The sequence below is a fragment of the Oryzias latipes genome, chromosome 20 (genome assembly GCF_002234675.1).
Source record: "Oryzias latipes chromosome 20, ASM223467v1".
NCBI classification, from domain to species: Eukaryota; Metazoa; Chordata; class Actinopteri; order Beloniformes; family Adrianichthyidae; genus Oryzias; species Oryzias latipes.
The window spans coordinates 4698230-4725842 of record NC_019878.2 but is presented as its reverse complement, the minus strand read 5'-3'; the positions used below and the strand labels follow the sequence as shown (position 1 = coordinate 4725842).

At 43.9% G+C, this 27613-nt stretch overlaps 1 protein-coding gene and 2 long non-coding RNA genes across 5 annotated transcripts in view; 1 reads left to right on the top strand and 2 right to left on the bottom strand.

The window, feature by feature from the left end:
• Positions 1 to 8729: 8729 nt before the first annotated feature.
• On the bottom strand, positions 8730 to 9151 carry LOC110017285. Its single transcript, XR_002292647.1, has 2 exons — positions 9103 to 9151; positions 8730 to 9022 (listed from the first exon to the last, which is right to left on the bottom strand). It is a non-coding gene; the product is annotated as an uncharacterized LOC110017285 (long non-coding RNA).
• Positions 9152 to 13652: 4501 nt separating this feature from the next.
• LOC111946629 lies at positions 13653 to 14074 on the bottom strand. Its single transcript, XR_002872352.1, has 2 exons — positions 14026 to 14074; positions 13653 to 13945 (listed from the first exon to the last, which is right to left on the bottom strand). It is a non-coding gene; the product is annotated as an uncharacterized LOC111946629 (long non-coding RNA).
• Positions 14075 to 16438: 2364 nt separating this feature from the next.
• sugct (succinyl-CoA:glutarate-CoA transferase) overlaps positions 16439 to 27613 on the top strand; it is a 101844-nt gene continuing 90669 nt past the window's right edge. The window contains exon 1 of one of the 3 annotated variants that reach the window (XM_020712467.2): positions 16439 to 16625. In XM_020712467.2, the coding sequence (XP_020568126.1) occupies positions 16492 to 16625 (134 nt within the window). In that variant the 5' untranslated portion in view covers positions 16439 to 16491. The remainder of the gene's footprint in view (positions 16626 to 27613) is intronic. The other 2 variants (XM_020712469.2, XM_004080827.3) reach the window with 2 other exon arrangements.

Here is a 27613-nt window from a genome sequence, read left to right as displayed (position 1 = left end):
ACGGAAGAACAGTTTTCAGTGAGAAAATCCTCACGACAAAGACAGAAAGCACAAAGGTTGACATATCCCGAGCTGGGAAATCCTTTGGTTACAGTTGTCCAAGCTCTCTTTCAGACTCTGGGATCAGTTATATCTGATTCCATTGTGCAATCAAGTGCTTATCAACCACCTGAACCTCAGGTTGTTTAGCCAAATTTTCTTATGCACAGAGACGTGCAAACCGTTTCGGCGGGAGAGAGTGTAACCCAGGTTACTAGAACTTGTGGGAGAAGTTTTTTTTTATCCTGTAGAGGGCGCTGTAGGTTGGGAAGGACAGAACAACATGCGCGGAGGGATACGTCAGATGTGAGATCTGTGAGCTGGACCTCAGACTGCTGAGAGAACGTGAGCGAGTTGTCCCCGTTCTTTTATGTTTTTCTTGAAAGAAAGACAATTGTCTTCAAGATATTGCCTCCCAGATAACACGTTTTGTTTTGTTTCACACTTACAAAGGAATTGATCAGGTTTTTTTCCATTGTGTGAATTCACCACCGTCGCGAGTGCCCAGTTCCCACACACCGCAGCAAATGACGGAAGTCTGGTGATGGCGAGCCACCCAACTGGAGTCTGAAAAGAAACAACCTTAACCTGGAACACTGATTGCCGCAAAGAGGAAATTGAACATTGCGTTCAATCGTGGTAGGAGAGTGACTACCTTAATTCCACAGGTGCCCAATCACCTGGATCTGAAAGAACTGCCCAAGGACGGAACAGACTTGTATTTCTATTTTTAGATATTGTTTTGATTAAGAGAATTTTACATAATTTTATTGCATTATATTTTTTTGAACCAACCTGGTATATTGGGTTTAAAACTGAACTAAAAAGTATTTTTTCTGAAAACCTTGCAAGGTAAAATTTGACCAACCCCGGGGTTAACCAATTTTCTTTCTACACAAATTTTATTTGGGTTATCAGGTTTAATTGTTCATGTTCTGGAACTGTTTGAAAGTGTTTTTGTTAATTCCCATCCATTTATAAATAAGTCAAAAGTTAAAAAATCATAATTGTGGTCTGTGGTCATTTATTTAATTTAGTGTACTCAACTGCTCCTCTGAACCTAGAACTATTCTGGTCCAACTCAGCATTTGAGGTGCTACACAGTGATTTGTAAATGATCAAATATTTGGGACCATTCTGAACTGAACCATTAAACAGGTAAAAAAACAGTGCAGGAAAATGAAACCAGCACAGGTGACCAAACAGGCAGAAAGAGCAGGATCCCAAAGAAACAGGCAGAAAGAACATGGTGCAAGCTGCAGAGTCAACAGGGCCAAGAAAGTTTTGCTGCTGGATACATGCTGGTCAGTTCCTTTGTTCAGGAAACTGAAATGTGACTTTAAAAGACTGAACTTTGTGATAAAACTATGGGACAATAAAAGGGTGACATACAGAGGAATTGGCACGAGGAAACTAAAACCAATTTTTATGTAGGCAAATTCTAACAAGTGGAAACAGAACAGACAAATAACTAAACTTAAGTGAAAATATGAAAGTTGAGCCAGGAGAAACCAAACCTACAGAAAAGGAAATAAGTAGGCGTGTGTATTGACAAGAGTCTGACGATATGATACTGCATGTATCACGGTATGCGTCTCATGACATGATATGGATTGCGATATTGGCAGCAACGTGGTACAGTTCGGGACCCATCCCAAGCAAAACCTATGTAGTACCCGTCACATGGCAACAAAAACCTTGAGGCTGACTGAACATTTAGCACTTAACACAAGCTGATTCTCACGATATCTTGTTGTTTTGGTGTGGTGTAGAGCTGCTCAACGATGCTCAGTTTGTGGTGCTGCCAACTAGCGGTTGGGGGTTTTAGTGGAAAACAACTCAGATGCTGAAGAATGCTCCTAAGTGATTAAATAAATATCATCTTGACAGCATTTTAGAAATGATATAAGTATCGCCAAATGAATATCGAGATATATCGGTATCGTTCATCTGAACAATGAGAAACAGTAAACCACAAAAACAAAAAAATCAAGAAATCCATCCTGAAGAATTTATATACATTTATTTGCATTTTACTGAGGGAAATACGTATTTGAAGCCTCTAGCCAGAAAGAGTACTTTGTGGCAAAACCCTTATTAGCAGCTCAGAGGTCAGACATTTCCTGTAGTTGATGAGCAAGATTCTGCTCATATCAGGATGAATTCTGGTCCACTCTTCTTTACCAGTAGCCGCGTTTACATGGGCAAAAGTAATCGGAAAGAACGCCTGATCGGAAAGAAAATGCGTCATGTAAACACGCCGTTCGGAATACTCTGCCCCGATCAGACTCATTCGGATCAAAATTTCTTTCCGATCGAGATAGGTGGGTTATACCGATCGTTTATCCGATCGTGGAGCATGTAAACGGTCATTCCGATCGTGTGTCACTACTGCTCTGGGTTACGTCACGCATAGATGGTGTTTCGCTGAGAGAAAGCTTTGGAGCACATAGGGGACCGACCAGCTGCTTGGCGGAGGCCCCGTGAAAAGCGCCGCTCTGCTCTCACCCCGCTGGCTCTCTGCCTCTCCCCCCTTCACGAGGGGTATGCGGGGCAGCAGCGCTTCGGTCCACTGGCACCCGAGCCCCGGTGAGCGAGCAGGCGCTTCATAATATTCATAACATTAATAAAAGCACGTTTGGAAGATCGCCTCGTCTCGTGTTACAGAGCTGCTGCAAAAGTCTGTGGCAGCGGTCTGTTTACAACGGGACGCATCTCTTCTTCCGGTTTTTTTTTTTTACCACTACTGCGCATGCCCAAATGATTAATTCCGACCAAAGGTGTGCGCCATGGGAACGTTTGTTCTAATCGGAAAAAGGTTTTCTGATCCCATGTGCACGGGTGAACTTTAACCCGAACATTGATCCGATCAAGATATTCTGCCCATGTAACCGCGGCTAGTGACTTCTGAATCATTCAGATTCGGTGGCTGTTGCTATGGAACTCTAAGCTTCAGCTCTCTCCAGAGGTTTTTTATAGCAGTGGTCTCCAACCTTTTTAACGCCACGGACCGGTATGACGTCACACAAAGTTTTGACGGACTGGTCTTTAAGTTGTGGGAGAATGATTATTGTGGAAACAGTACGATAAAAGAGGAAAATTGACTTGCCAAGAGCTTTATTTTGACACGCACTACATTGTACATCGCACAGGTGTCATCATCATCTCCCCTTCCCAAACTCATGGTGCAAAAAGGAAGTACTTTCTATTAAATGTACCTTTCTTTATTTTGGAAGTCGAAGGCTCCTCTTCTGTCTCCTGGCTGTGCATTTTCACCTTGGTAAAGAAACTTTCCAAAGATGTTTGTTTTTTACTATTTTTGCTAGCTCATGGGTTTTATTTTAGCGGTAACCTATCACGTGACCGAGAAGAGCGCCTTGGCCTGCGTCAAGAGTGACATAGACTGATGTAACAGAGAATTGAGGAATTTTTCAAAATAAAACAAGTTTCAGATTCCGAAATAAATAAAATGGAAGTATTGTAAGTTATTTATTCTTTCTGTTTGGCCCGGTACCAAATGACCCACGGATCGGTACCTGTCCACAGCCCGGGGTTTGGAGACCACTGTTCTATAGGACTGAGGTCCAGAGACTGGCTGGACCACTCCATGATCTTGATCTACTTCTTCTTCAGTCATTCCTTGGTTGTCTTGGCTGTATGCTTTGGGTCATTCCATCCATGACCAATGAAAAGCCTCCTGGTGGAGGGAGGGAGGTTCTCAATCAGGATCTGATGGTACATGGCTCTGACCATCCTCACATCTACATGGTGAGGTAGCCATATGCAGACCCCCCCCCCCCCCCCAAGCATAATGCTTCCACCTCCATGATTGGCAGTTGGGGTGGTGTTCTTGGGGTTCTTGAGATGATGCCAAAGAGCTCAGTTTTGGTCTCATCTGACCACATCTCCTTCTCCCAATCACTCTCTAAATCATGAAGGTGTTCATTGACAAACTTCAGGTGGGTCTGCACATGTGTCTGCTTGAACAGGGGGGCTTTTCACGATCTGCAAGATGTTAAACCATCAAGTATTGCCAATAGTTTTCTTGGTGACTGTGGTTCCAGCTGCTTTGAGATAATCAACTAACTCTTGCTGTGTTGCTTTAGGCTGATTTTTCACTGTACTCATGATCATGGAAACCCCACCAGGTCAGATCTGGTTTGGAGCCCCAGACCTAAAGGTGGATTGATGAGCATGTTCTTGTATTTTGGCACCAGTCAACTTAACCTCCAGCTTCTTGCTGATAGTTTGGTAGTCCAGTCCGCTCTTGTGTAGGTCTACAATCTTCTCTCACTGGAAGCTAGTTAGTCTTTTCCATGTTGGAGAGTTTGGAGTCTGACTGATCGACTGATTCTGTGAACAGCTGTCTCTGTACAGGTGATCCGCTCAAACAGGTGTCTTCAGCTCAGGTTGATTAGGAGAGTCGAACTGGTCTGTGTGAACCAGAACTTTTAGGGGATCAAATACTTATTTTCCTCAATGATTAAATCTCTTTAAATTCTTTAAAGTGGATTTTTTTTATTTTCTTTGTGATTTTCTGTCTTTCACTGTTCAAATGAACCCAACATTAAGATGACAGACTGTCAATTTCTTTTAAGTGGTTGAACCAACAAAATCAGCAAAGGATCAAATACATATTGCCTCCACTGTAAGACGTGTTACCTGGGGACTGCAGCCTAAGAAAACAATTCAAAGACCAAAGGCAAAGGGTCTTCACCAAGTCATTTGCTTGTAGTTTTACCTGGTCTGCTGGGCAGCAAAGCTCTGCAGAGCAACACTGACAATGAGCAGCAAGATGAGGATCCACAGAAAGCATCGTCTGCTAAACAGCCATCTTCTCACAGACCTGCAGAGGGGGCAACACTAGTTAGAAGAAATATCTTGTGAACGTGTCATAAATGAATCGATGTGTTGTGAACTTGTGTTCGAAGACGACACTCATATCCAGGACCTGTTTTTAATAATGATTTTTTAAAATGAAAATCCTGAACCAGAAGATGATTCTGGCAGCTCCTCTGACCAATTAAAAGTTAAGAGCACGGTAGCTTCAGAGAAGAACCACTGAATGTCTGTCATCAAGCTTTTTCTAGGAATCTGAACCACATAAATCCACAGACCTGGAATTCATTTCAGACATGTAACTTTGAGATCATAATCTGTGCTCTTCATTCCATCACATTCTCACATAGCTTCACATCATTCTCAGCTTCCGAGAGAACAGTTCTGACCCAAACGAAGTGGAACTTTTTCTTAATAAATCAAAGCAAAGTTTAGGATTTGTAGCTGTGAGGAATGTTTTCGACTGATCTCCTGCAGCCGGCAGCCAAATGTGTCTGTGCCTCAAAGAAATCTGCAAAAGAGGGAGGGATGCACCCTCAGAAGTAAACCAGCTGAAAGATTGAGGAGTGACGGAGGCCCTAAAGGTGATGGAGACCTGCAACAGGCTTCTTTAATTCCTTACATCTTGTGCAGAGTGAGGAGCTCCAGAGATGAATGTCTGAAACAAACAGAATCTGAGAAACTTGCTGAACAGAAACAGATTTCCATCATTCAACCTCACACAGCTCTAAAGTTTAGAAACAAAACAAATGAGCTTCATTCACTTTTCCTTTCTTTTCTTTCCAAATGACAGTTTATTTTAGTGCAGGCAGAGATATTTTTTAGCAGAGCAATAGAAGTACAGAAGGAGAAAAACAAACGTGTAGGTTTTATTTTCTTAGGTCCATAGGTTGATGAAGATTGTCATTCATCCAGGTGATGTTGTCTTGAAGTTGAGTCCTGGCATCTTCGTTCAATTTGTGTCCATCCACATGCCTCTCACCCTCCATCTGAGATGTGAACCCTGGCCAGCTCTTGAAGCTGATGCTCCAAAGAGCTTTACTTTAAATCATAGAAATCAGATTGAAAGTTCATGGAAACTTGTGGTTAGGATCTGATCCTCTGGAATGGGCCGCTCCAGTATCACTTTCCATGGGCTGCGGAGAAGAGAGAGCGGCCTCCTCATGATTGATTCAGCAGCGGGTTAAAATAACACGGTGGATGTGAAGCTGCTGAACCACTCGCGGCTCTGTGTCTGGCTGTCAGGGCGCTGATTAGAGCTTTTCTAAGAAGTTAGTCCTGCCAGGTTAAACTCCAACAAATCTCACCGAAAAGCCTACTGTCACAGTCCCAGGGTGGGACTTTTGAGGAGCAAAGATAAGGCGCTCACAGTCAGACGTAATGCTGTGAATCATGAACACACTCTTGACCTTCGCTGTTTTAAACACATATTTTACTGTGGCTTGAAACAGAAGCTTACCGTTATGGTGTCTGCGCAGCTCTTCAATGTTTAATGTGAAGCATACAAAGCGGGAAGAGTTGGATTTCACAGAGGTGAATTGACAAACTTCATCTCAGCAGAAGCTTAACCTGAGCTAATCTACTCCTCATTCGCGGACAATTAAACCTCTCAGAGTTTGATACTGGACTCACATTGAACTTAATTTGTTTTTTCACATCCTACGCATCATATTTTAATGAGTTTATTTGTCTAAAAGGGTAAAAACTGAGGATTTTTCAGCAAAGCAGGAAAAACTGATTTTACACTTCAGCAAACAGATGCAACTGGAATTGTGTTCATGCAGTGAAGGACGTGTGTAAAATAACTTACGTGCCGATGAAGAGAGGAAATGACCTCCTCCCTGAAAACAGCATCTCTGTGAAAGCCAACAGTCTTCTCTGACTACGACCCGGTTGGCGTCGGGTCTGTGGGTAAGGCTCCTCCTCCTCAACTCAGCCAGCAAACAGACAGCAGCTCCTGTCTGGAGGATATTATCAAACACAACCAGTAAAATGGAGACACTCTGCAAAGTGAAAATAAAATAGATAAAACAGATTTTGTCTGTTTTCTTATCAACAAAAACTACTTACGTATTTAATGAAAAAAAGACAAACTGTGCATGTTTACACAAGTACTAAAAATGATTTAAAAAAAAACGTGTTTTAATATGTTAAGATTTTAACTTTTTTCTTTAATTTTTTAATCTCAATAATCTGAAAAAATTCAAATATTCAGGACACTTTTCGATTTTCAACCAACAATCAAGAAGAACAAAGGATGTGTCAATTAAGGCAGGACATCTGAACAATAATAAAATGATATATGACATAAATGATAAAAATTCAATTCAGTTTTATTCATATAGCCCAATATAACAATAATTGACAAACGACAAACTACTAAAAAGAACCTGATTCCAGGAAAAAGGGAAGGAACCTCTGGGTGTTCATATTAAGGAGGGATCTTCTCCCAGGACGGACAGACGATATGACAAAAACTCTACAACTACATATTTGGATAGTGTAGCAGATGGGCTTCATCCAGATGGAACTGGGGGACGGCTAGGGGCGAGCCAGAGGCGAGGTCCACGGCCAAGGACTGGAGCACAGACAAGCCAACTGGGATCTAGAATCACTCCCAGGAGGGGAGCGGGAAGGAGGGACAACACATGAATCTGACTGTGAAATTGAATTCAAACATTCAACCTTTGTGCTGTCTTAGATGACCCCACCCTTACATTGACGTGTTCTCCCTACCATGACAAAGGTGGATAAAGGTGGAAAGATTTCATGGAATCCATGGACACCAGTGAAGATCACAAATCATTGAAGAAAAAAGGTTCAGAGCACTGTCTAGTGGGTCTAGATGACCCAACTCTCAACTTTAAAGTGCCTAGGATAGCACAAAGGTTACTAGTAAGTCGAATGCAGTATGCATTGCAGACATATCGAATGGCAATTATAACGACAATAATAGGAAATCTACAGTTTTAGGATATCAATATTAATACAATAAAGTAATAATTTAAGCAGGAGGAATGGGTCGCCCTGGCCCAGTTTCTGAAACAATCTTCTCTCTGCTTAGATCCGCTGAGAAATATGTATAATGGATGTAATGAATGTTGTAATTATTCCCTCAAACACAAGTAGGTAGGTAGAGGAGCAATAAGTTAAATATTCTCTGATTACTATAGCTAGTCTGGCAATGAGTTTGTCCAAAAAGGAATGTTTTAAGCCTAACTTTAAATCTATAAACTGTGTCAGCCACTCTTCCATGAGCTTATTCCATAAGACAGGGGCTTGGTGGCTAAAGTCTTTACCTCCAACTGTACTTTTCGAAATTCTGCGAACCACAAGCAGTCCTGCATTTTGTGAGCGAAGTGAGCGAACAAGGCTCCTGTTAAAGATCTGCTCATGAGGAAGAGATGGATGTGCACAAAGGAAGATCATCCAAAATATAATGTCATTACAAACATAATAACCCAATTTCAGCTTTATTTCTTCATTTAATTGAAATCCATTGTTTTAAAAAAAAACACCTTTATGGTAAATGGCGTATACTTATACAGCGCGTTTCTTCCTACAAGGACAAAGCGCTTTACAGTCACACACACATTCACTCACTGGTGGCGGCTCCGCTGCCAAACACAGGCGCCCACCTACCACCAGAGGCAAGGTGGGGTTCAGTGTCTTGCCCAAGGACACTTCGACTCATGGGCGTGCAAGGTGGGAATCGAACCTGCAATCTTACGATCATGGGTCGGCCGCCCTACCGCTGCACCATGGACAGATGATATATCTTCTGTCATGATTCGAACGAGAGTTCAGGAATGACCCAGATGCTGGAACCCGGAATGAGACTTGACACAACGGTAAGTATTAAGTGGTTTAATCTGAACGTGAGCTTGACAGGGTTTCCTTCCTCAGGCAGAGAGGGCGAGAGCAGGCTGGTGGAAATCTTGAGCGGGAAACTCCTCGAGGGTGAACTGCGGCGAGAGCGAGGCTTGAATCCAGACGAGACGGGGCGCAGGCTGGAGGTTACTTGAGATGGCGTGGGCGAAGCTCGAAGCAAGGCGAGGCGAGGCGGCTGGCTGGAGGTTTCAGGGTTGGCGTGACTGCAACGTGGAAGGACTGCGACCAGGTGAGGATCCGGAAGGTTAATGTCCTGAAGCAGAGCGAAGACAATAACATGAGCTTGGTTCTATGAAACTGAGACAACAAACATGAGCTGACCAGACTATGCACCATAGGAGGAACAACGAACTGGCACCGGCTGATGATCCAGGAGGAGCTTATGAAGGAAGGTGTAGATGAGGTGAGTGGATCCAGCTGGTCGCGTGCACACAGGAAGGAGGGGGGAGGAGGGAGTAGCTGCCAGGCCATGACAGTACCCCCCCCTCAACGACCGCCACCAGGCGGTCCAGGGCGACGATCAGGATGGGCAGCATAGAAGTCGTCGATGAGGGTATGGTCCAGGATGAGCGAACGCGAGATCCACGAGCGTTCCTCCGGACCATACCCTTCCCAATCCACCAAGAACTGGACCCCGCGACCCCGACGCCGAACGTCCAAGATCTTGGAGACAGTGAAGGCGGGGGCCCCATCGATGGTACGGGCGGGCGGCGGGGAAGTGGCCGGCGGGCACAAAGGGCTCTCGGAAACAGGCTTGATCTGTGACACATGGAATGTGGGGTGTATTTGCAGAGCCGCCGGCAGACGAAGTCGAACACAGGTCGGATTGATGACCCGGTCGATCGTATATGGACCAATGAACTTGGGCAACAGCTTGCGAGAGGACGCCTGGAGAGGGACATTGCGGGAGGACAGCCACACCTTTTGACCTGGTTGGTATTCGGGACTCGCCCCCCTGTGACGGTTGGCAATCTGGCGGTTATTCTCAGCGGTGCGGACGAGAGCGGCCTTGGTCTGCAGCCAGATCTCCTGACAGCGCTGCAGATGGAGCTGGACAGAGGGAACCGCCAGATCCAATTCCTGGGAAGGAAACAAGGGGGGTGAGTAGCCCAGCGAGGCTTCAAAAGGTGACCGTCCCGTGGCTGTAGAGGTGTGGGAATTATGGGCATATTCCGCCCAAATCAGATACTTGGACCAGTCAGCATGGTTCTGAGCTGCCAAGCATCTGAGGGCGGCCTCTAGCTCTTGGTTCGCCCGCTCCGCTTGACCGTTAGCCTGAGGATGGTACCCTGAAGTCAAACTGACCGTGGCCCCCAGGGCGGAGCAGAATGCTTTCCAAACTTGGGAAGTAAACTGGGGGCCACGATCTGACACGATGTCACAAGGGATCCCATGATGTCGGAAGACGTGGTTGACGAGGGTGTCGGCGGTCTCCGTGGCTGTGGGAAGTTGAGGGAGTGGAACAAACTGGGCAGCTTTGGAGAATCTGTCTATGACGGTTAGTATGACAGTATGGCCCTGTGAAGGTGGAAGTCCCGTGATAAAGTCCACCGCTATGTGGGACCAGGGACGGCTAGGGACTGGCAGGGGTTGCAGAAGTCCCGAGGGAGGTCTGTTGGAGGTCTTGGAACGGGCACACGTGCTGCAGGCCGCAATGTACTCTTTAACATCGCGTTCCAAGGTAGGCCAGAAAAAACGTCGCTTGAGCAGACGACTGGTACGATAAACCCCTCCGTGGCAGGCGATACGTGAGGTATGACCCCAGGCGAGGACGTCAGACCTGAGGGAGTCTGGAACATAGAGAGTGCCCGGAGGGCTGGTGACACCGGCGGGGATCTCACTCTGAGCCTGCTGCACCTTGTTTTCGATCTCCCAAGTGAGATTTCCTATGAAACATGACGTTGGAAGAATGGTAGAGTCAGTGCGGGTTTCAGTGGTGGAGTATTTGCGGGACAAGGCATCCGGCTTGACGTTACGGCTGCCCGGACGGTAAGAGATGACAAAGTTGAAACGGTCGAAAAATAAACACCATCTGGCCTGGCGAGAGTTAAGCCGTTTAGCACTGCGTAGGTAAGCCAAGTTCTTGTGGTCGGTCCAGATGATGAATTGTTGTTCCGCCCCCTCCAGCCAGTGGCGCCATTCTTCCAGCGCGAGCTTGATTGCCAGTAATTCGCGATTGCCCACATCGTAATTTTGCTCGGTAGGGCTCAATTTGCGCGAAAAGAAAGCACATGGTTTGAGCTTTCCCGAACTGTCCTCGCGCTGGGATAACACAGCCCCCACTCCAGAGTCCGAGGCATCGACCTCCACTATGAATTGTCTGGACACATCGGGTTGAATGAGAATGGGTGCGGAAACGAACAGGGTCTTGAGCCGCTTGAAAGCGGCATCAGCGGCAGAGTCCCAGACGAAGGGGCGATTGGTGGAAGTAAGCCGTGTGAGGGGAGCAGCAATAGAACTATAGTCCCGAATGAAGCGACGGTAGAAATTAGAGAACCCTAGGAACTGTTGAAGTTTTTTACGTGATTGAGGTGTCTCCCACTGCACGACGGCCTCGATTTTGGCGGGGTCGGGGCGAATATTCCCAGCCTCAATGATATAACCCAAGAAGGGGACAGAGGAAACATGAAAGGCACACTTCTCTGCCTTGACGAACAACTGATTAGCGAGAAGACGTTCTAGGACAAGACGGACGTGGTGTTCGTGTTGTGTCTCGTCGGCTGAAAAAACCAGAATATCGTCGAGATACACGAATACAAATCGGTTCAGAAAATCCCTAAGAACGTCATTCACCAAACGCTGGAACACCGCAGGAGCGTTGGTGAGGCCAAAAGGCATAACGAGATATTCAAAGTGGCCCAGCGGGGTGTTGAACGCTGTCTTCCACTCATCACCTTCGCGCATGCGTACCAGGTGATAAGCATTCCTGAGATCAAGCTTGGTGAAAAACTTAGCTTGCTGAACCGAATTGAAAACCGACTCTAGTAACGGTAGAGAGTACTTATCCTTAACAGTGATCTGGTTCAATTCTCTAAAGTCAATACAAGGACGCAATGTTTTATCCTTCTTCTCCACAAAGAAGAAACCAGCAGCGACCGGTGAAGAAGAAGGACGGATGTGACCAAGGGATAGCGCCTCCTGAATGTAAGCCTCCATGGAGCTCTTCTCCGGACCAGAAAGGTTGTACAATTTGCTCTTAGGGAGAGGAGCTCCATTAAGCAATTCGATGGCGCAATCGTATGGACGATGTGGAGGTAAGGCACTAGCCCTGGATTTGCAGAAAACGGAACGAAGGTCATGGTAACAGGAGGGTACGTTCGAAAGATCGATGTCCTTACTAGACCCTGGGTCAGGTAGCTTGGTGTGGGGTACAGCAGACTGCAGGCAATTAGCCATACAGAAGGTGCTCCAGTTGGTGACGCGGGAGGATCCCCAATCTAAACAAGGGTTGTGCTTTTGGAGCCAAGAAAACCCGAGAATTAAGGGTGTCTGAGGACATTGGGTGATGAAAAAGTGATGGTACTCCCGATGGTTACCGGAGGTGATAACGAGAACCGGACCGGTGCGTCTGGTGATGCGTGACAGTTGTTTACCCCCCAACCCGGCTGCATTAACAGCGTTATCGAGAACCTCGACAGGGAGAGAGAGTTCTTGAACGAGACTTAGATCCATTAAACTGTGTTCGGCCCCTGAGTCAATAAGTGCTTTAGTTTCCAGAATTTTGCTTTGGTGGCAGATTTTGACAGGAACATACAGAAACTTGGGAACATGAGAAGTTTCCGGCATACCCCCCCGTGGCCTGTCATTTAACGGGGGGTTCGGGGGTTTAAACGAACCGCGCACTGTGAGACCTGATGACCCGCTTGCCCACAGTAAAAACATAATCCCTCATCCCGACGTTTCTTTCTCTCTTCGAAAGAGAGCTTGGAGTGACCAATTTGCATGGGTTCATCGAGTCTAACCGAAGGTGAAGCAGGGTTAGCAGGAGCTACCAGAGGTAAGGGGCGAACAGGATTGACATGAGTCGACGGCAGCTTACTTTTCTGCTCCGTTTGGCGTTCCCGGAGGCGGAGGTCCGACCTTAGAGCGGCCGTGACGAGCTCCTCAAAAGTGTCCGTTTCAGGCTGGGTACAAAGGTGATCTTTAATGCGTTCATTCAAAGACTGGTAAAAAATTCCCTTGAGCGCGGAATCCGGCCATCCGGCCTCGACAGCAAGAATTCGAAAGTCTATGAGGTGTTCGCTTACCGGGCGGTTGCCTTGTTTGAGACTTAGCAACCGCCGGGTGGCTTCTTCCTGCTTTCGGGGTTGGTCGAAGACGAGGCGGAATTCTCCCAGGAAGCGATCGAAAGGAAGATGCGTGATGGGATGAGCGGCTAGGAATGCTTGAGCCCATTGCAGCGCCTTACTGCGGAGAGAATTTACAATGAGAGAAATGCGAGCGTGGTCGGCTTGATAATACCTGGGGGCTTGTTGGAAAATCAGGTCACACTGTAGTAGGAACCCTCCACAGGCAGAAACATCCCCGAAAAAGGGTTCCGGCTGTAGACGGACGTTTTCCGGGGAAAACTGGGAAGCGGAAGTGGCACTGTTGCCGGAAGAAGTGGAAGCGGCACCGGAGGCGAGGTTGGTGGTTTGCCCGGTCAGTTCCATTAGCGATTGCGTTATGCCGTCGAGACGGCGAAATAGTTCCTGCTGGGCGGAGGACATTTGCGTCAAAGCGTCAGCTTGGCGATTCAACAAGTTACCTTGGAAGGCAATGGCGTGACGAAGTCCCTCCGGGTCAGCTGGGTCAGGTGTTAGGCCAGTTCGTTCTGTCATGATTCGAACGAGAGTTCAGGAATGACCCAGATGCTGGAACCCGGAATGAGACTTGACACAACGGTAAGTATTAAGTGGTTTAATCTGAACGTGAGCTTGACAGGGTTTCCTTCCTCAGGCAGAGAGGGCGAGAGCAGGCTGGTGGAAATCTTGAGCGGGAAACTCCTCGAGGGTGAACTGCGGCGAGAGCGAGGCTTGAATCCAGACGAGACGGGGCGCAGGCTGGAGGTTACTTGAGATGGCGTGGGCGAAGCTCGAAGCAAGGCGAGGCGAGGCGGCTGGCTGGAGGTTTCAGGGTTGGCGTGACTGCAACGTGGAAGGACTGCGACCAGGTGAGGATCCGGAAGGTTAATGTCCTGAAGCAGAGCGAAGACAATAACATGAGCTTGGTTCTATGAAACTGAGACAACAAACATGAGCTGACCAGACTATGCACCATAGGAGGAACAACGAACTGGCACCGGCTGATGATCCAGGAGGAGCTTATGAAGGAAGGTGTAGATGAGGTGAGTGGATCCAGCTGGTCGCGTGCACACAGGAAGGAGGGGGGAGGAGGGAGTAGCTGCCAGGCCATGACATCTTCAGTCCAGAAATGATCTCCAGAGTTCTAGTCCTGCTGTTTCCATGGATATTCATAAGAATCTACAAGAGACTTTTTTCTTTTCAGAATCACATTTTATCTAACTACAGCTCAAAATGGTGATATTTCAAAAAGACTATTAAGAGTTTTTACTCTTTAGGACGGATATTTTGTTTATTCCCTGAACATACAATTTTTTTTCTTTTATGTTTAGGATTATCCCAATCTCAACATGTTACTGTTATGTTACCTGATTGTAAATTTGCATCTAAAGGAAATTATTTATTCATAAATCATCTTCTAAATCTGTTTTGTCCCTTTTGGGGTCGTGGGGTTGATGGAGCCTATCCTGGGCACTTGTAGCTGAAGGTGGGGGACATCCTGGACAGGTTGCCAGTCAGTTGCAGGACTACAAATCACATACCCAAGCACACTCACATCTACACCCAGGGGCAATTTAGAGTAACCTATTAACCTATCAAGCAGGGAGAAAGCAGGGGTGCCTGGAGAGCCCCTGGAAAGGCACACGCATGCACGGGGAGAGTTTCCTTGGTGTTCTGTTTCAGGTCCCCTAGCCGGGACTTGAACTGGGCACCTTCTTGCCTGAGCTAAATCAAGCTTCTTACATTTTGTCTTTTAGTTTCCTTTTCTTGTTCGTGCTGTTCCACAGTGGGCCCTCCTCCTCTGGGCCTGGCTGCTGATTTGATATCGTATTTTGAGGTCATTCACATGACTTTGGTTCAAAGGTTTTGTCTGTTTTTTTTCTTTTTATAAATTATCTGAGATAAATCTCAATAACTTTGATTATCTGTATGTGCGTTGTTACGATTGCCACTTCAAAATTTAATCTATAATTTTATGATCCCTCACAGGGTTGCTGGAGGCATGAATAACATAGCACTTTCACTTTTGAATTGACTGACAAATCAATTCCTACTTAGGCAATGTTCATTTTCTTTATGACCCTGCATATAAAACGGAACATCTAATTTATTTTTCATCCTCTTTCATACCTACTTTGTAAGCTCGTGGAGCTGCAAGAACCTATCCAGACTGCTGTAGGGTGTGTGGGGTACACTCATAGATACATGCTGTATATAAATAACATGTAGCCAGTCATTTACAGGACCACAAACGCACACATTCAAACCTTGGAGAGAATTTTTGATTAATCAATGAACCAATAATATAAGCTTGTTTTTGCTCCCAGAGAAAACCCACACATGCCGGGGAAGAACATGCAAACTCCACACAGAAGGGTCTCAGTTCAGGTTCAAAGCAGTCTTCTTGGGTGAAGTGAGCGTGTAAACCACTACAAAGAAATGCAGCCTTTGTTTCATTTTTTATTACAGTAATCTCTTGCTATAACACGGTTTACTTTTCACGGTTTCGCTACTTCACGGATTTGCATCGTGCATTGTGTTCTGCATTCTGATCGGCTAAAAAGTCACTCCGCTTCTTCTCTACCTGTGCGTCAATAACACTACAGTTTAATATGTACACGTACGTAAAACAGCTTGCTAAAGTTACATTACATACGTGCAAATTCTCTTGCAATTTCGAGTTTCTCTAAAACCCATAGAAAAAGAGCGACAACAACTGTCAATCACTATGTTCTTCTCCTGAACAAACACAGCTGCTCCGCGGGCTTCAAAAGAAGAAAACACTGCAGAGCAGAGTCAGGATGCAGCGATTCAGTCTGGAGACCAGTGAAATACACCTGAGTCACTATTTGTCCCACTGTACTTTGTATTTTTTTCATAATCATTTTAAATTTTCTTCCGTTTAATCCAATTACTCGGGTCGCGGTGGGCGGGGCTAATCTCCGCGATTTGAAGCCTTCTGTTCACATTGATGATTAAAATTATTATTTGACAGTACAGTACAAAAGATATTTGTTGAAAAAAAAACATTTCTAAAGTACTTTTATTTGTGAAACAAATGCTTCAGCCTGTAAAATGGTTTGTTCTTTCTTTTCAAGAGTTTTTAATTGTATTATACTTGTTAAAAAAATAGAGGTTTCTACCTCACGGATTTTGACTATCACGGGTTCTTTTTGGAACGTAACCCCCGCGAAAAACAAGGGTTTACTTGTATATCCATTTATTTATTTTGTATTATAACGTTATTTTTTTTATCTGATTATAAGTATTTATCAATCAAAAAAAATCCCTAATTATTGTCGAAATGATTGGCTCATGTTATGTATATATTTTTTACAGAATTAATGTTTCAGGAAATACTTTTAGAATTATAATGCCTTTATTTTATTTTGAAAAGCATGGCGCGGAAGTGTTTCTGGCTTCAATCTAGCAACACAAAATGTTCGCAGTTTTCGGAGGTTTTCAAAGCCGGACCGGGGCTCTCCGTCCGGCGGTCTTTAAAAAGCTGCTGCAGAGGGATCAACCAGCGCGGGGTCCGAGCAGAGGCCGCTGGGTGTCGGTCTCAAACTCAGGTACGGACGCGGAAGCAAAGCTGCTTGGGCTAAAAGCTGTAGCAAACGTTCCCACGGGCCGGCAAACACGCGCCTTTCCTCCGCTGTGGGAATGCTCACGTGAACACAGCAGAATGTTTCTGGACCTGACTGTCCGAAACTGACGACAAACCAGCGACTATAATAAACAGTTTGGGCCAGACCGGAAAAGGTGAAAGAAACTAACAAAATAAAAGACGCAGCACATTTCTACGTCATATTTCGTATTTATTCAAAGAAAAACGCGCTTGCATTTGGATTGGTCACAACGCTGATCATTTCTTGCAAAAAATAAAGGTAAAAAGAGGAGGAACGTTTAAAAAATAGTTTAAAAACTCATAAGCACTTTAATTTGGCTCGTCCTAATTCAAGACAAGTGGCTAAATCTTGGTGAGAAATACACCAATTCACGCTTTTTACTTAGAATTGTCCCTTTTAATGCAAATAAAATAAAATTTGACAAATGAAAAAACAAAACAAGTATGTCACATACATAATCTTTCTAAAAGAAATAGGAAATTTTGTTCTTTTTTTTTAATGCACTAGAACAGTTTCACAAAATCACAGTTTCTTAAATTAGAGAAAAATCAAAGAACAGGTGCACCCAAAACAGCTCAAATATGTTTTCAGTTTTTTAAAGTTTTTTTTTTTTGGTGGGTAAACTAAACTATGGAAAACAGGTTTGATTTTGCACATTGACTGTAAAAACAGAACTGGACTGAGTGACTCCTCCCCCCTGGTGTTCCAAACAGGAAGTAGCCGCTGGGTCCAAGGAGCCAAAATCCCACAGACATCTGTGGAGAAATAAACAACTGTTACTCAGTCATTCTATTGGTCAGAATAACCATTCTTACTCTGTCACCTTTTTTAACATTATCTCGATAATCCAATTTTTTCACATTTCTTTCTTTGTTGAGAGTTTTTCAAGTTACAAACTGACCAATCAGATACCTTAACAAAAGCATGTGATGCCCGCCCGCCCCCACCTTGAGAAATTGAATTGTTTGCAGGGCTCCAGACTAACTTTTAACACTAGGAGCACTGTGGCCCCCAACTGAATATTTTAGGGGCACAACCAGAAATTTTAGGGGCGCATTCCGTAAATCAACATTCGAACCAAATCTACTAATTTCCACTGTATTACTAATAAATACTTTAATAATAACTGCAGAAATTACAATGTGCTGTTCCAAATTCAGTGTCACATTTTATTCTGCAATATTGAAGATGCAACAACGAGGTAAACTGACAGCACCATCGCTGTCATAACAGTACAAATACTAAACAAAATACCATACATTTAGAATTAAAAAAAAGTTTTTAGTAACAAAGTGATTACCGTAGTAACCTTTCGGTCATTTCACAGTTTCGAACAATACTTAAATGTATGTAAACATTAGGGGATGGAAATTCATCTTGGTGATACCAAATAAGTGCAGCCAAGATGCACAATAAGTGTGTTTGAGATCTCCCAGATGGACGTAATGCTGCGCAGATCACCTGGTGTGAGATGTATATTTTTGTTTTTGCTCCAACATCACCTGTCAATCAAAACAAAAATATCACGAGAAAGGGGTGGGAGCAAGGGGCAAACCTACCCGGACACAGCTGGAAACTGAACTGACTGAAAGCTGCCCTACAGACTACAAAACAATGCATTATGGGACATGTGTCCTGATGGGTGGTTGTAGTTCAGTGATCAATTAAAATAAATTAATATGCCAACTGATTAAGAAAAGGCTACATCCATTACAAAAAATTAAAATAATCATAAAAGATATAATATCACAAATCACAGATCATACTAAGGGGAAGAGGCATATTAAAACTAAACTGAATTTTAAGGACAACAACTTCCTGTTCTCCTTAAGTCTCGCTGCAGCTTCGCCTTCACCTTCAGACCGACTTAGACCAATCACTGCTTGCTAACATCACCTGGCTTCAAATGGCAGCATTCGTATCACGGAAAAAAGGCGACTTAAGTGACTTCATTTCATTGAAGCCGAAAGAAAGCAATTTTCTATGGATGAGGTCATACTCACTCCAGTTCTCATAAACAGTCAATCATTTTATATCACATCTATCAACTGAAAGTAGCAAGAAAAAAAAGTTTACAAAAAGGTGAACATTTAATTCAATTCAATTCAATTCAATTTTATTTGTATAGCCCAAAATCACAACAACAGTCGTCTCGATGGGCTTCGAAGTAAAACATGAAATCAAAAGGATCACAAATACAAAGAGTTCAATAGGAAAATACTAAAATGAACTAACAAACTGACTAAGCTATACTGGCATCCCTGCCCTTAGACCCCCCTTCGCGGTAAGGAAAAACTCCCAAAAAAAACGGATTCCGGAAAAAACGAAGAAACCTCAGGGGTGCCCACATGAAGGAGGGATCCTCCCCCAGGATGGACAGGCGATTTACCAGAACTCTTAGAGAAGAATTAACTTATCTAAATCTACAACTACATATATATAAAAGTCCAGCAGACGAGCTTCATCCAGCCGTGGTTGTGGGGACAGTCAAGGGCGCGAGTCGAGCCGGAGACAGGAACCACAGCCAGGTGTAGGAGCAGGAGCAGAGACGAGGTACTCGGTCAGGTACAGAGCAGAGATGAGCCAAAGATGAGCCAGAGGCAGGATCCACAGCCAGGTGTAGGAGCAGGAGCAAAGGCGAGGTAAACGGTCAGGAACTGGAGCACGGATGAGCCAACTGGAGTCTGGAAGCACTCCCACTCCCCAGGAGGGGAGAGGAAAAGAGGGACAATACATGAATCGCACTGCACCAAACAGCGGCATGGAAAACTAAATGATGAATAATGATCAAGAATAGAGGAGAGGAAGGGTAGAAGTAAAAAAAAAGGAAAGAGGACAGAACCCCAGTGCACCATAGTTACCCCAGCTTCAACTTCTAGCAGCCTTTTAAAAGAAATAGTTATTATTAAGTTTAATTTAAACAAATTAACATTAAGTTAAATAATCTCTGAATACTAACTAGTCTGACAATAAGCCTGTCCAAAGAGGAATGTTTTCAGTCTAGCTTTGAATGTAGAAACTGAGTCGGCCTCTCTTACATGAGCTGGGAGTTTATTCCATAAGACAGGGGCTTGGTGACTAAACGCTCTACCTCCAACCGTACTTTTACTAATTCTAGGAACAACAAGCAGTCCTGCATTTTGCGAGCGAAGTGTTCTCATTGGATGGTAAGGGACTATGAGGTCCTTAATATAGGACGGGGCCATTCCATGTAAGGCCTTATAGGTTAACAGGAGGATCTTGAACTTGATTCTAGAATCAACTGGGAGCCAATGGAGCGAAACTAACACATGAGTGATGTGATCTCTTCTGCTAGTTCCTGCTAACAATCTTGCTGCTGCGTTCTGAACAAGCTGGAGACTTCTCAAGGAACTCTTAGGACACGCTGCTAACAAGGAGTTACAGTAATCCAGCCTCGACGTAACAAATGCATGGATGAGTTTTTCAGCATCACTCTTAGAAAGTATATTTCTGATCTTAGCAATATTCCGCAGGTGAAAAAAGGCAGTTCTGCACGCCTGAGATATGTGAGCCTTAAATGATAAATCCTGGTCAAATAAAACCCCAAGGTTTCTAACTGTGGAATTGGGGGCTATACTTATACCATCCAGGGAGACTATCTGAGCAGACAGAGTATCTCTGAGGTTTTTAGGACCAAGTATAATGACCTCAGTTTTTTCTGGGTTCAAGAGGAGGTAATTAATTGTCATCCAGGTCTTGATGTCACTGATGCAGGCGTTCAGTTTCTCTATCTGGTCATTCTGGTCAGGCTTCATGGATAAATACAACTGCGTATCGTCGGCATAACAATGAAAATTAATGCTGTGATTCCTGATTATGTTTCCTAGGGGTAGCATATAAAGCGTAAACAGGATCGGTCCCAAGACTGAGCCCTGTGGGACTCCATAGTTGACTCGAGTGCACTGAGAGGAATGGCCATTTACATTAACGAACTGATACCTATCGGACAGATAGGATTTAAACCACTGGAGAGCAGATCCTCTGATCCCTATGTCCTGCTCTAATCTATGGAGTAAAATACCGTGGTCGATAGTGTCAAAGGCTGCACTGAGGTCCAACAGGACCAGAATAGAAAGTAGTCCCTTTTCTGAGGCCAATAACAAGTCATTAGAGACTCTAACTAGTGCAGTTTCCGTACTGTGGTGAGGTCTAAATCCCGACTGAAAGTCTTCAAAGTGGCTGTTGTCCTGTAGGTGGCAGTAAAGCTGCTTAACTACAACTCTTTCTAGGATTTTAGAAATAAAGGGCAGGTTTGATATCGGTCTATAGTTGGCCAAGATGCTAGGATCCAAACTGGGCTTTTTCAGAAGAGGTTTAACAACTGCATATTTAAAAGACTGTGGCACGTAACCCGTTTCCAGAGAGGCATTTATCATTGTTAATATGGGATCATTAATTAGGGGAAAAGTTTCTTTAAAAAGTCTAGTGGGAATTGGGTCTAACAGACACGTTGAGGATTTGGAGGACGTAATAATTGATGTTATTTCCGCTTGATCCACAGCAGTGAAGCAGTCTAATGTTACAGAGGTTTCTATGGATGCCTCCATTTCTACCGCTTCAGCCTGTTCTGGGCTGATAGTAGGAATAACTTGATTTAACTTATGTCTAATATTTGAGATTTTACTGTCGAAAAATGTAAGAAAATCATCAGAGCTGAGAGAAACAGGAACATGTGGTTCTACTGAGCTCTGACTGCGAGTTAATTTAGCTATAGTGCTAAAAAGAAATCTTGGATTATTTCCATTCTCTGATATTAAGGTTGAATAGTACTGGCTTCTAGCTCTACGCAGAGCTTTTTTATAATTTAATAGGCTATGTTTCCAGATATCCAGAGACTGCTCTGAACCGGAGCGGCGCCATTCTCTTTCCAACTTACGGGTTTCTTGTTTAAGAGAACGAGTTTCAGCGTTAAACCACGGTGCTACTCGGTTTTGTCTGACGAACTTAGGTTTCAAGGGGGCAACAACATCGAGTGTACTCCTGAGGGCTTGTAAGGCATCATTAACAAAGTGGTCATTTATATTAGGACTGATACTATGGGAGCTGGTCTCAGAGTATTTTCTCAGAATATCACGAAGTACTGGCTGAACTGTATGTTTAAACTCAGACACAGAACGGTCAGTTAAGGTTCTTCTAAGCTGTTTCTTATTCACTGGTGCAGAAGGATGTTCCAGTGTAAGCTGGAAGGTAATCATAAAGTGATCAGAAATGATGGGGTTAAGAGGAAGGACACTCAGCTGGCTGATCTCTATACCATAGGTTAGAACAAGATCCAGGGTGTGCTTATGACAGTGAGTGGGTTCATTCACACTTTGGGTGAAACCAACATCATCTAATAAAGCTGCAAAAGCCTTTCCTAGACAGTCACTGGGGTCATCAACATAAATATTAAAATCCCCTAATATTATAATTTGATCAGAATGTAAGACAATAGTCGATAGGAAGTCGGAAAACTCAGTTAAAAATTCTGAATATGGACCGGGGGGGCGATAAATAATTATGAGTAAAACAGGTTTTGGAGTTTTCCTGTTTGGGTGACTTAAAGACAATATGATGCTTTCAAATGAATTATAAGCATTTTTAACTTTAGGGCTGAGAAGTAAGCTAGACTGTGATATTACTGCCAAACCACCTCCTTTCCCTGAAATCCTGGATTTCTGATAGTTAGCATAAGTGGGGGGGGGTTGCTTCATTCAATCTAACATAGTCATCCTGATGGAGCCAAGTTTCTGTCAAGGCTAAAAGACTGAGGTTGTTATCAATGATCAACTCATTGACTAAGAGGGACTTGGAGGAAATGGATCTAATGTTTAATAAACCGCATTTAATTACATCATAATTCTGCTTGTGAGTACTGCTGTCTGTCACTTTTAAGTTTCTATGACGCGCTCCTTTCATTTGTCTTTCAGCACATAAGCTAAAGCTAGGACCTGCTTGACTTTCCCTGCATGGGTTTTGCACCAGCACTAACCCTAAGGGAGGCTCAGAGGAGCGTTTTACACTGCTGCTCTGCGCCCGGGTCTCGTCTCTGGATTGTCAGGTTAACAGACTAAGGCTAGCAGAAATGTTTCTAGAAAGAAGAGCGGGATGGACGCCGTCTCTACGCATGAGACCGGGCTTCCCCCAAAACGCGCTCCAGTTATCCACAAAACCAACGCCGTTTTCTGGGCACCATCTAGAAAGCCAAATGATGAAAAGCGGCTGTACATTTCATCACTGACTAAGTTCGGCAGGGGACCAGAGAAAATTACAGTGTCGGACATCGTCTTAGCCAGTTTACACACCGAAGTTACGTTTAACTTAACCACCTCTGACTGTCTCCGTCGGGCATCATTACCGCCTGCGTGAATCACGACTCGACGGAACCTGGACTTACTCTGAGCTAACATCCTAAGGTTCCCCTCGATGTCACCAACTCTGGCCCCCGGATAACACCTGACTGTAGCCGCTGGGAGCTCCACGTTTCTAACTTCAGAAAAGCCTATAACCAGAGTTGAGTGTTCAGCGGGTGTGTCGCCGAGGGGGGAGAACCTATTACTAACGTGGAGTCTCGGGTGCTCTAAGTTTTTGCATTTAGCACTATGTTTCCTCCCAACCGGTACAAACCCCTGACTGTCTCCTGGCTGTTGGGAGGGCGCTGGGGTGCTAGCTAAGTTAGCCCTGGTAGCGCGGCCCGCGCTACGAGTAACGACCTGGCTAGCCGGCTTAGCTTCCACTGTGCGGAGCCGCGCTTCTAACTGCTCCAGCCTGGCCTCCAATTCTAACACAAGACTACACTTAACACACCTACCACTATCTTCACTAAAGGAGGCAGGATCATCACTTAACATATGGCACATGGGGCAGGAGAGAGGAGGAGAGGCGGAAAGAGTGGTGGCCATGCTAGGTTTTAAGCTAAGGCTAGCGGTGTTTAGGTAAAGAGAAGTGGTCTATTTAGCAAAATGAGAAAGTGAACAGCAAGCGGTTTAACAGTGGTGAATTCGCTAATAAAAGGTACTAGATGTGAATATTAACCCAGATAACCCTTAGAGTAAGCAATAGTAGTAAGGCTAATGCCAAACAAGAGGACAGCAGTCACACACGACTAGCACTGGGAATAGCTCACCCGGAAATGACGTCACTGTTTTTTTTTTTAAAATATATAATTAGCGAGTCACATGCTCAGCTTTATCTTTCTGACCCAAGCATGTTAAGCCCCAGTCTTTTATTTGGGAGAAGATTGAGCTCAACAAAATTAGAAAAAACAAGTTCAAAGATTATCAATATTTAATAAAGGATCAAATGCAAGCATTTCTGTTATGCAGAGACATAGTTAATAGGGTTGTGCCGATGGACGATACCATCGTCCATCGTGATGGGTGACTGACATCCCGATGGAGAGACACCATCGTGATGCTTCGCCCCCGCCACGCTGCGAGTCGACACCATAAGACGCGGTTACATGTGCAAAATATCTTGATGAGGATTATTGGTCGGATTAGAATCCAACCGTGTAGATGGGCCCAAAAATTTTTTTTCAGATTATAAAAAACATTCACATGGGTCACACTTTCGGTCGGAATAAATCATTCGCACATGCGCAGTAGTGTTTTTAAAAAACGGAAGAGAAACTTAGTTCCGCCGAGCGGCTACATACATAGATACGTCAGTTCGGTATTATACAAGATGATCTCCTAAACGTGCTTTTATTAATGTTACGGTTATTATGAAGCGCCTATTCGCTCATCATTTTAATTTAAATCCGTGTTGTCAGTGCTTTTTCTGTTGAAAAACGGAGCCGGAAACCAGGATTAGCAGTATGCTAACACGGGCTAACAACATTAGCATGAACATAAGATCCATGCGTGAAACGCTGCAATCTGCATCTTGGCTGAACGTAAATATGTGGGGATAACATCAGCCTTTATTTTGTCGGGACACGACTGGAAACACAAATCCACGTAATTGCTTTAACGGTTTCTAAGGACTGAGTGGCCTGTCTGCTTTGAAGCTTACACACTGCGTTAGCTAGCGCTCAGAGCTCTACCCCGACACACACTTTTACCGGGAGAACCCGGTTCTCCTAAATTCCGGTTGCTCGTTCACGTAGAGCTGCGGGACGGATCACAGTCCTAAGTCTCCCACACGTAACAAAGCATCCTTACTTCCCCTAAAACACAAAACTGTAAGTCCGTCTGCTCTGCTAGAGACACGGTCGCTCGCCCCACCGGTCCATCAAGTGCAGGACCGGACCACTTCTTTTCTATTTTGTTTATTTTATTTTTTTTAAAGTCACTTCCCTCAGTTTAGACTGGATCATCGCGGATGAGTCATTATTTGGGAAATAAAATAAATAAAGTATTAAAGTAAAATAAGGAATAGCAATTATATAAGAACGAAAAAATTATCACCGTCCATCCCGATGGTTGACTGCAAACATCGTCAACTGCCAATTTAAGGGACATCGCCCAACCCTAATAGTTAACCATCAGTGCTGGAACAAACCAATGTCTCCTCAGTAACAGACATCAAAAATATAGACACGGAGTGTCCCAGAAAGAAACTTTTACTCATTATTCTCTCAAGTAGCTAGCTTGGCTCCTTAGAACGTGCCCCTGAATAGATCAGTTCTCAATGTGTTCAAACCCTGCTGCAATTGTAGGGTGCGATTCTAATTGGTTTATCTGCAGTGTAATGTGAGCTGCAGTTAGGGCTGGGAATCACTGGGTACCTCACGATACGATAAAATTTGCGATACATTGCTCACGATAACGATACTATCACGATATGGCGATATTGTAATCTATATATCTCGTCTCTAACAACTTATGATATATCAAACTTTAAGAAAGAAGAACTTGAAAAACTGTTTTTTTGGAAAATATTTCCCCATTTATTTTTTAAACACCATGATAAAGAACAACTTGTGTCCTATTTGGTGTAATGAATAACAGACTTTTGTGTAAGATTGCTGAAATCAGTAATACTATTTGACAAACAATGACAATTTTCATTTGGAAATATCTGTAAAATTTGGTTTAAATAATAGGGAACATGAACAGCAGCCATTATTTAGTACAAAATTGCTGTAAACAGGATAAAAATGAATAAGTCAAGTAGCTGTATTAACTTTTGAAAAACAAACCCATGGCCATTGCTTAATTTAAAAAAATAGCTGTGAATCAGATATTAATTCTGTGAACAAATTATAGTGTCTTTGTTCAAAATATATGACACCATTTAGTGCAAATGTGGTGTAAACAAAAATATAATTCTCACAGAAAAATAAAATCAAGTAGGAACTTTCCTTTAAGTTATTTAAGACATAAACTGCTTTCAAAATAAATGACCAGGGATAAAATACATGAAGAACTTAAAGTGCATCTAAAAGTAAACATCTTTGTGAACAACACGAATGGGGCAAAGCTGCATGCGATGTATGTTTAAATGTTCATGTTTTTCTGGAGAACCACAGGCTTTTTAGCGTCAAGTAGCCGCTCTTCTACCGCTGCTTTGAGGAGAAGGGGGGTCTAAGGGCAGGGATGCCACTCTTTCTTCCGTTTCCATCTCAACCATTGCTCTGGTCTGCCCGTACAGTGCAGGGATCCCTTTTTCAGTATTTCTGAGAGGGAATGTCAAAGCGTGGTTCGAATGCATTCAATAAAACCCCAAAACCATCGTTCTCCACCGCGCTGCAGGGACGGACAGTTTTCCGTTTGTTAATGCCGCTGCTCTGTCTCGCAGAAGACGGCGGTAGCTTCGTCTGGAAAAAGGTATCCGCGTCGGGCTGTGTCGGCTTCAGGCCAGCAGCAGCCATGGCTTTCTCACACAACTTCAGGTGATGCAGCTTCAATGCTGCCGGCACGTCTTTTAACCTGCTGCTCTAGCTTCTCATTGTTTTTCCGCTCCGCCATCTTTGTTTGAATGTGTGTTCTTCTTCTTCCGCCCGCAACAGCCAATCTCGCAAAAAGCGCCCCCCTATTGACCCTCCGAAGAATTGTCTTACCAAAGGATGGTTAATATAACGTTTTACAGGGTCTTTAAACGTAAATAAAAGGTCGATACTTGATGAAGACGTATCGAGAATCAATCGTGGGACTAAATGTCGCGATATATCGCCATATCGATATTTTGGCACACGCCTAGCTGCAGTGGTGTGTCTTTAGCTGGATGCGAAAAAGCATCAGGTCCAAAGTTCAGTATTTGTTCACTAAAAGTTACTAAATGTCCACAAAAAGCATTCCTTCAATCTATTCTACAACAAAAAGAAAAAACATCTGCAGCAAATAGACAAAATCAGTGATGAAAAGACAATTTATACTGGACACTTTCTTTTAATGAGCTTGTTTCCTTTGTTTCAAGTTACTTAAAAAATAATTCAAACAGCAAGCTTAAAGATTGTCAGGCCTCTGTTATTGCTTCTGATGAGCATCTGAAGCATCAGAATCCTTACTGGATGTCACCCAGCAATTAGGAGCGGTCTCAGTCCAGACTAAATTTACTCTCCTGGACCAGTGTATGAACACCACTTACGGTACTTCAGAGGTGAGCTTTACAACCAGAAGCACAGTTGTGCCATAGGCTCCCCAGTGTCTCCAACTGTTGCCAACTTATGCACGGAGGCAATGGGCAACCAAGCCCTCTGCTCCTTCCAGTGGTTCAGATGCAGTGGTGCAGCCACCAATTGTGCAGGCTTTCACATTTTAAAAGATGAGAGGTCTAACATTTTCCCCATAGGTGTCCCTCAATTATGATAGACAAAATGAGAAAAAAAATCCAGAAAATAATAATGATAATAATCCATTCTATTTAAAGCGCCTTTCAAGAAACCCAAGGACACTTTACAAAACAAAGGTTAAAAAAATCACATTGTCTAATTTTTAAAGAATCTATTTGTAAATTATGGTGGAAAATAAGTATTTGGAGACCAAC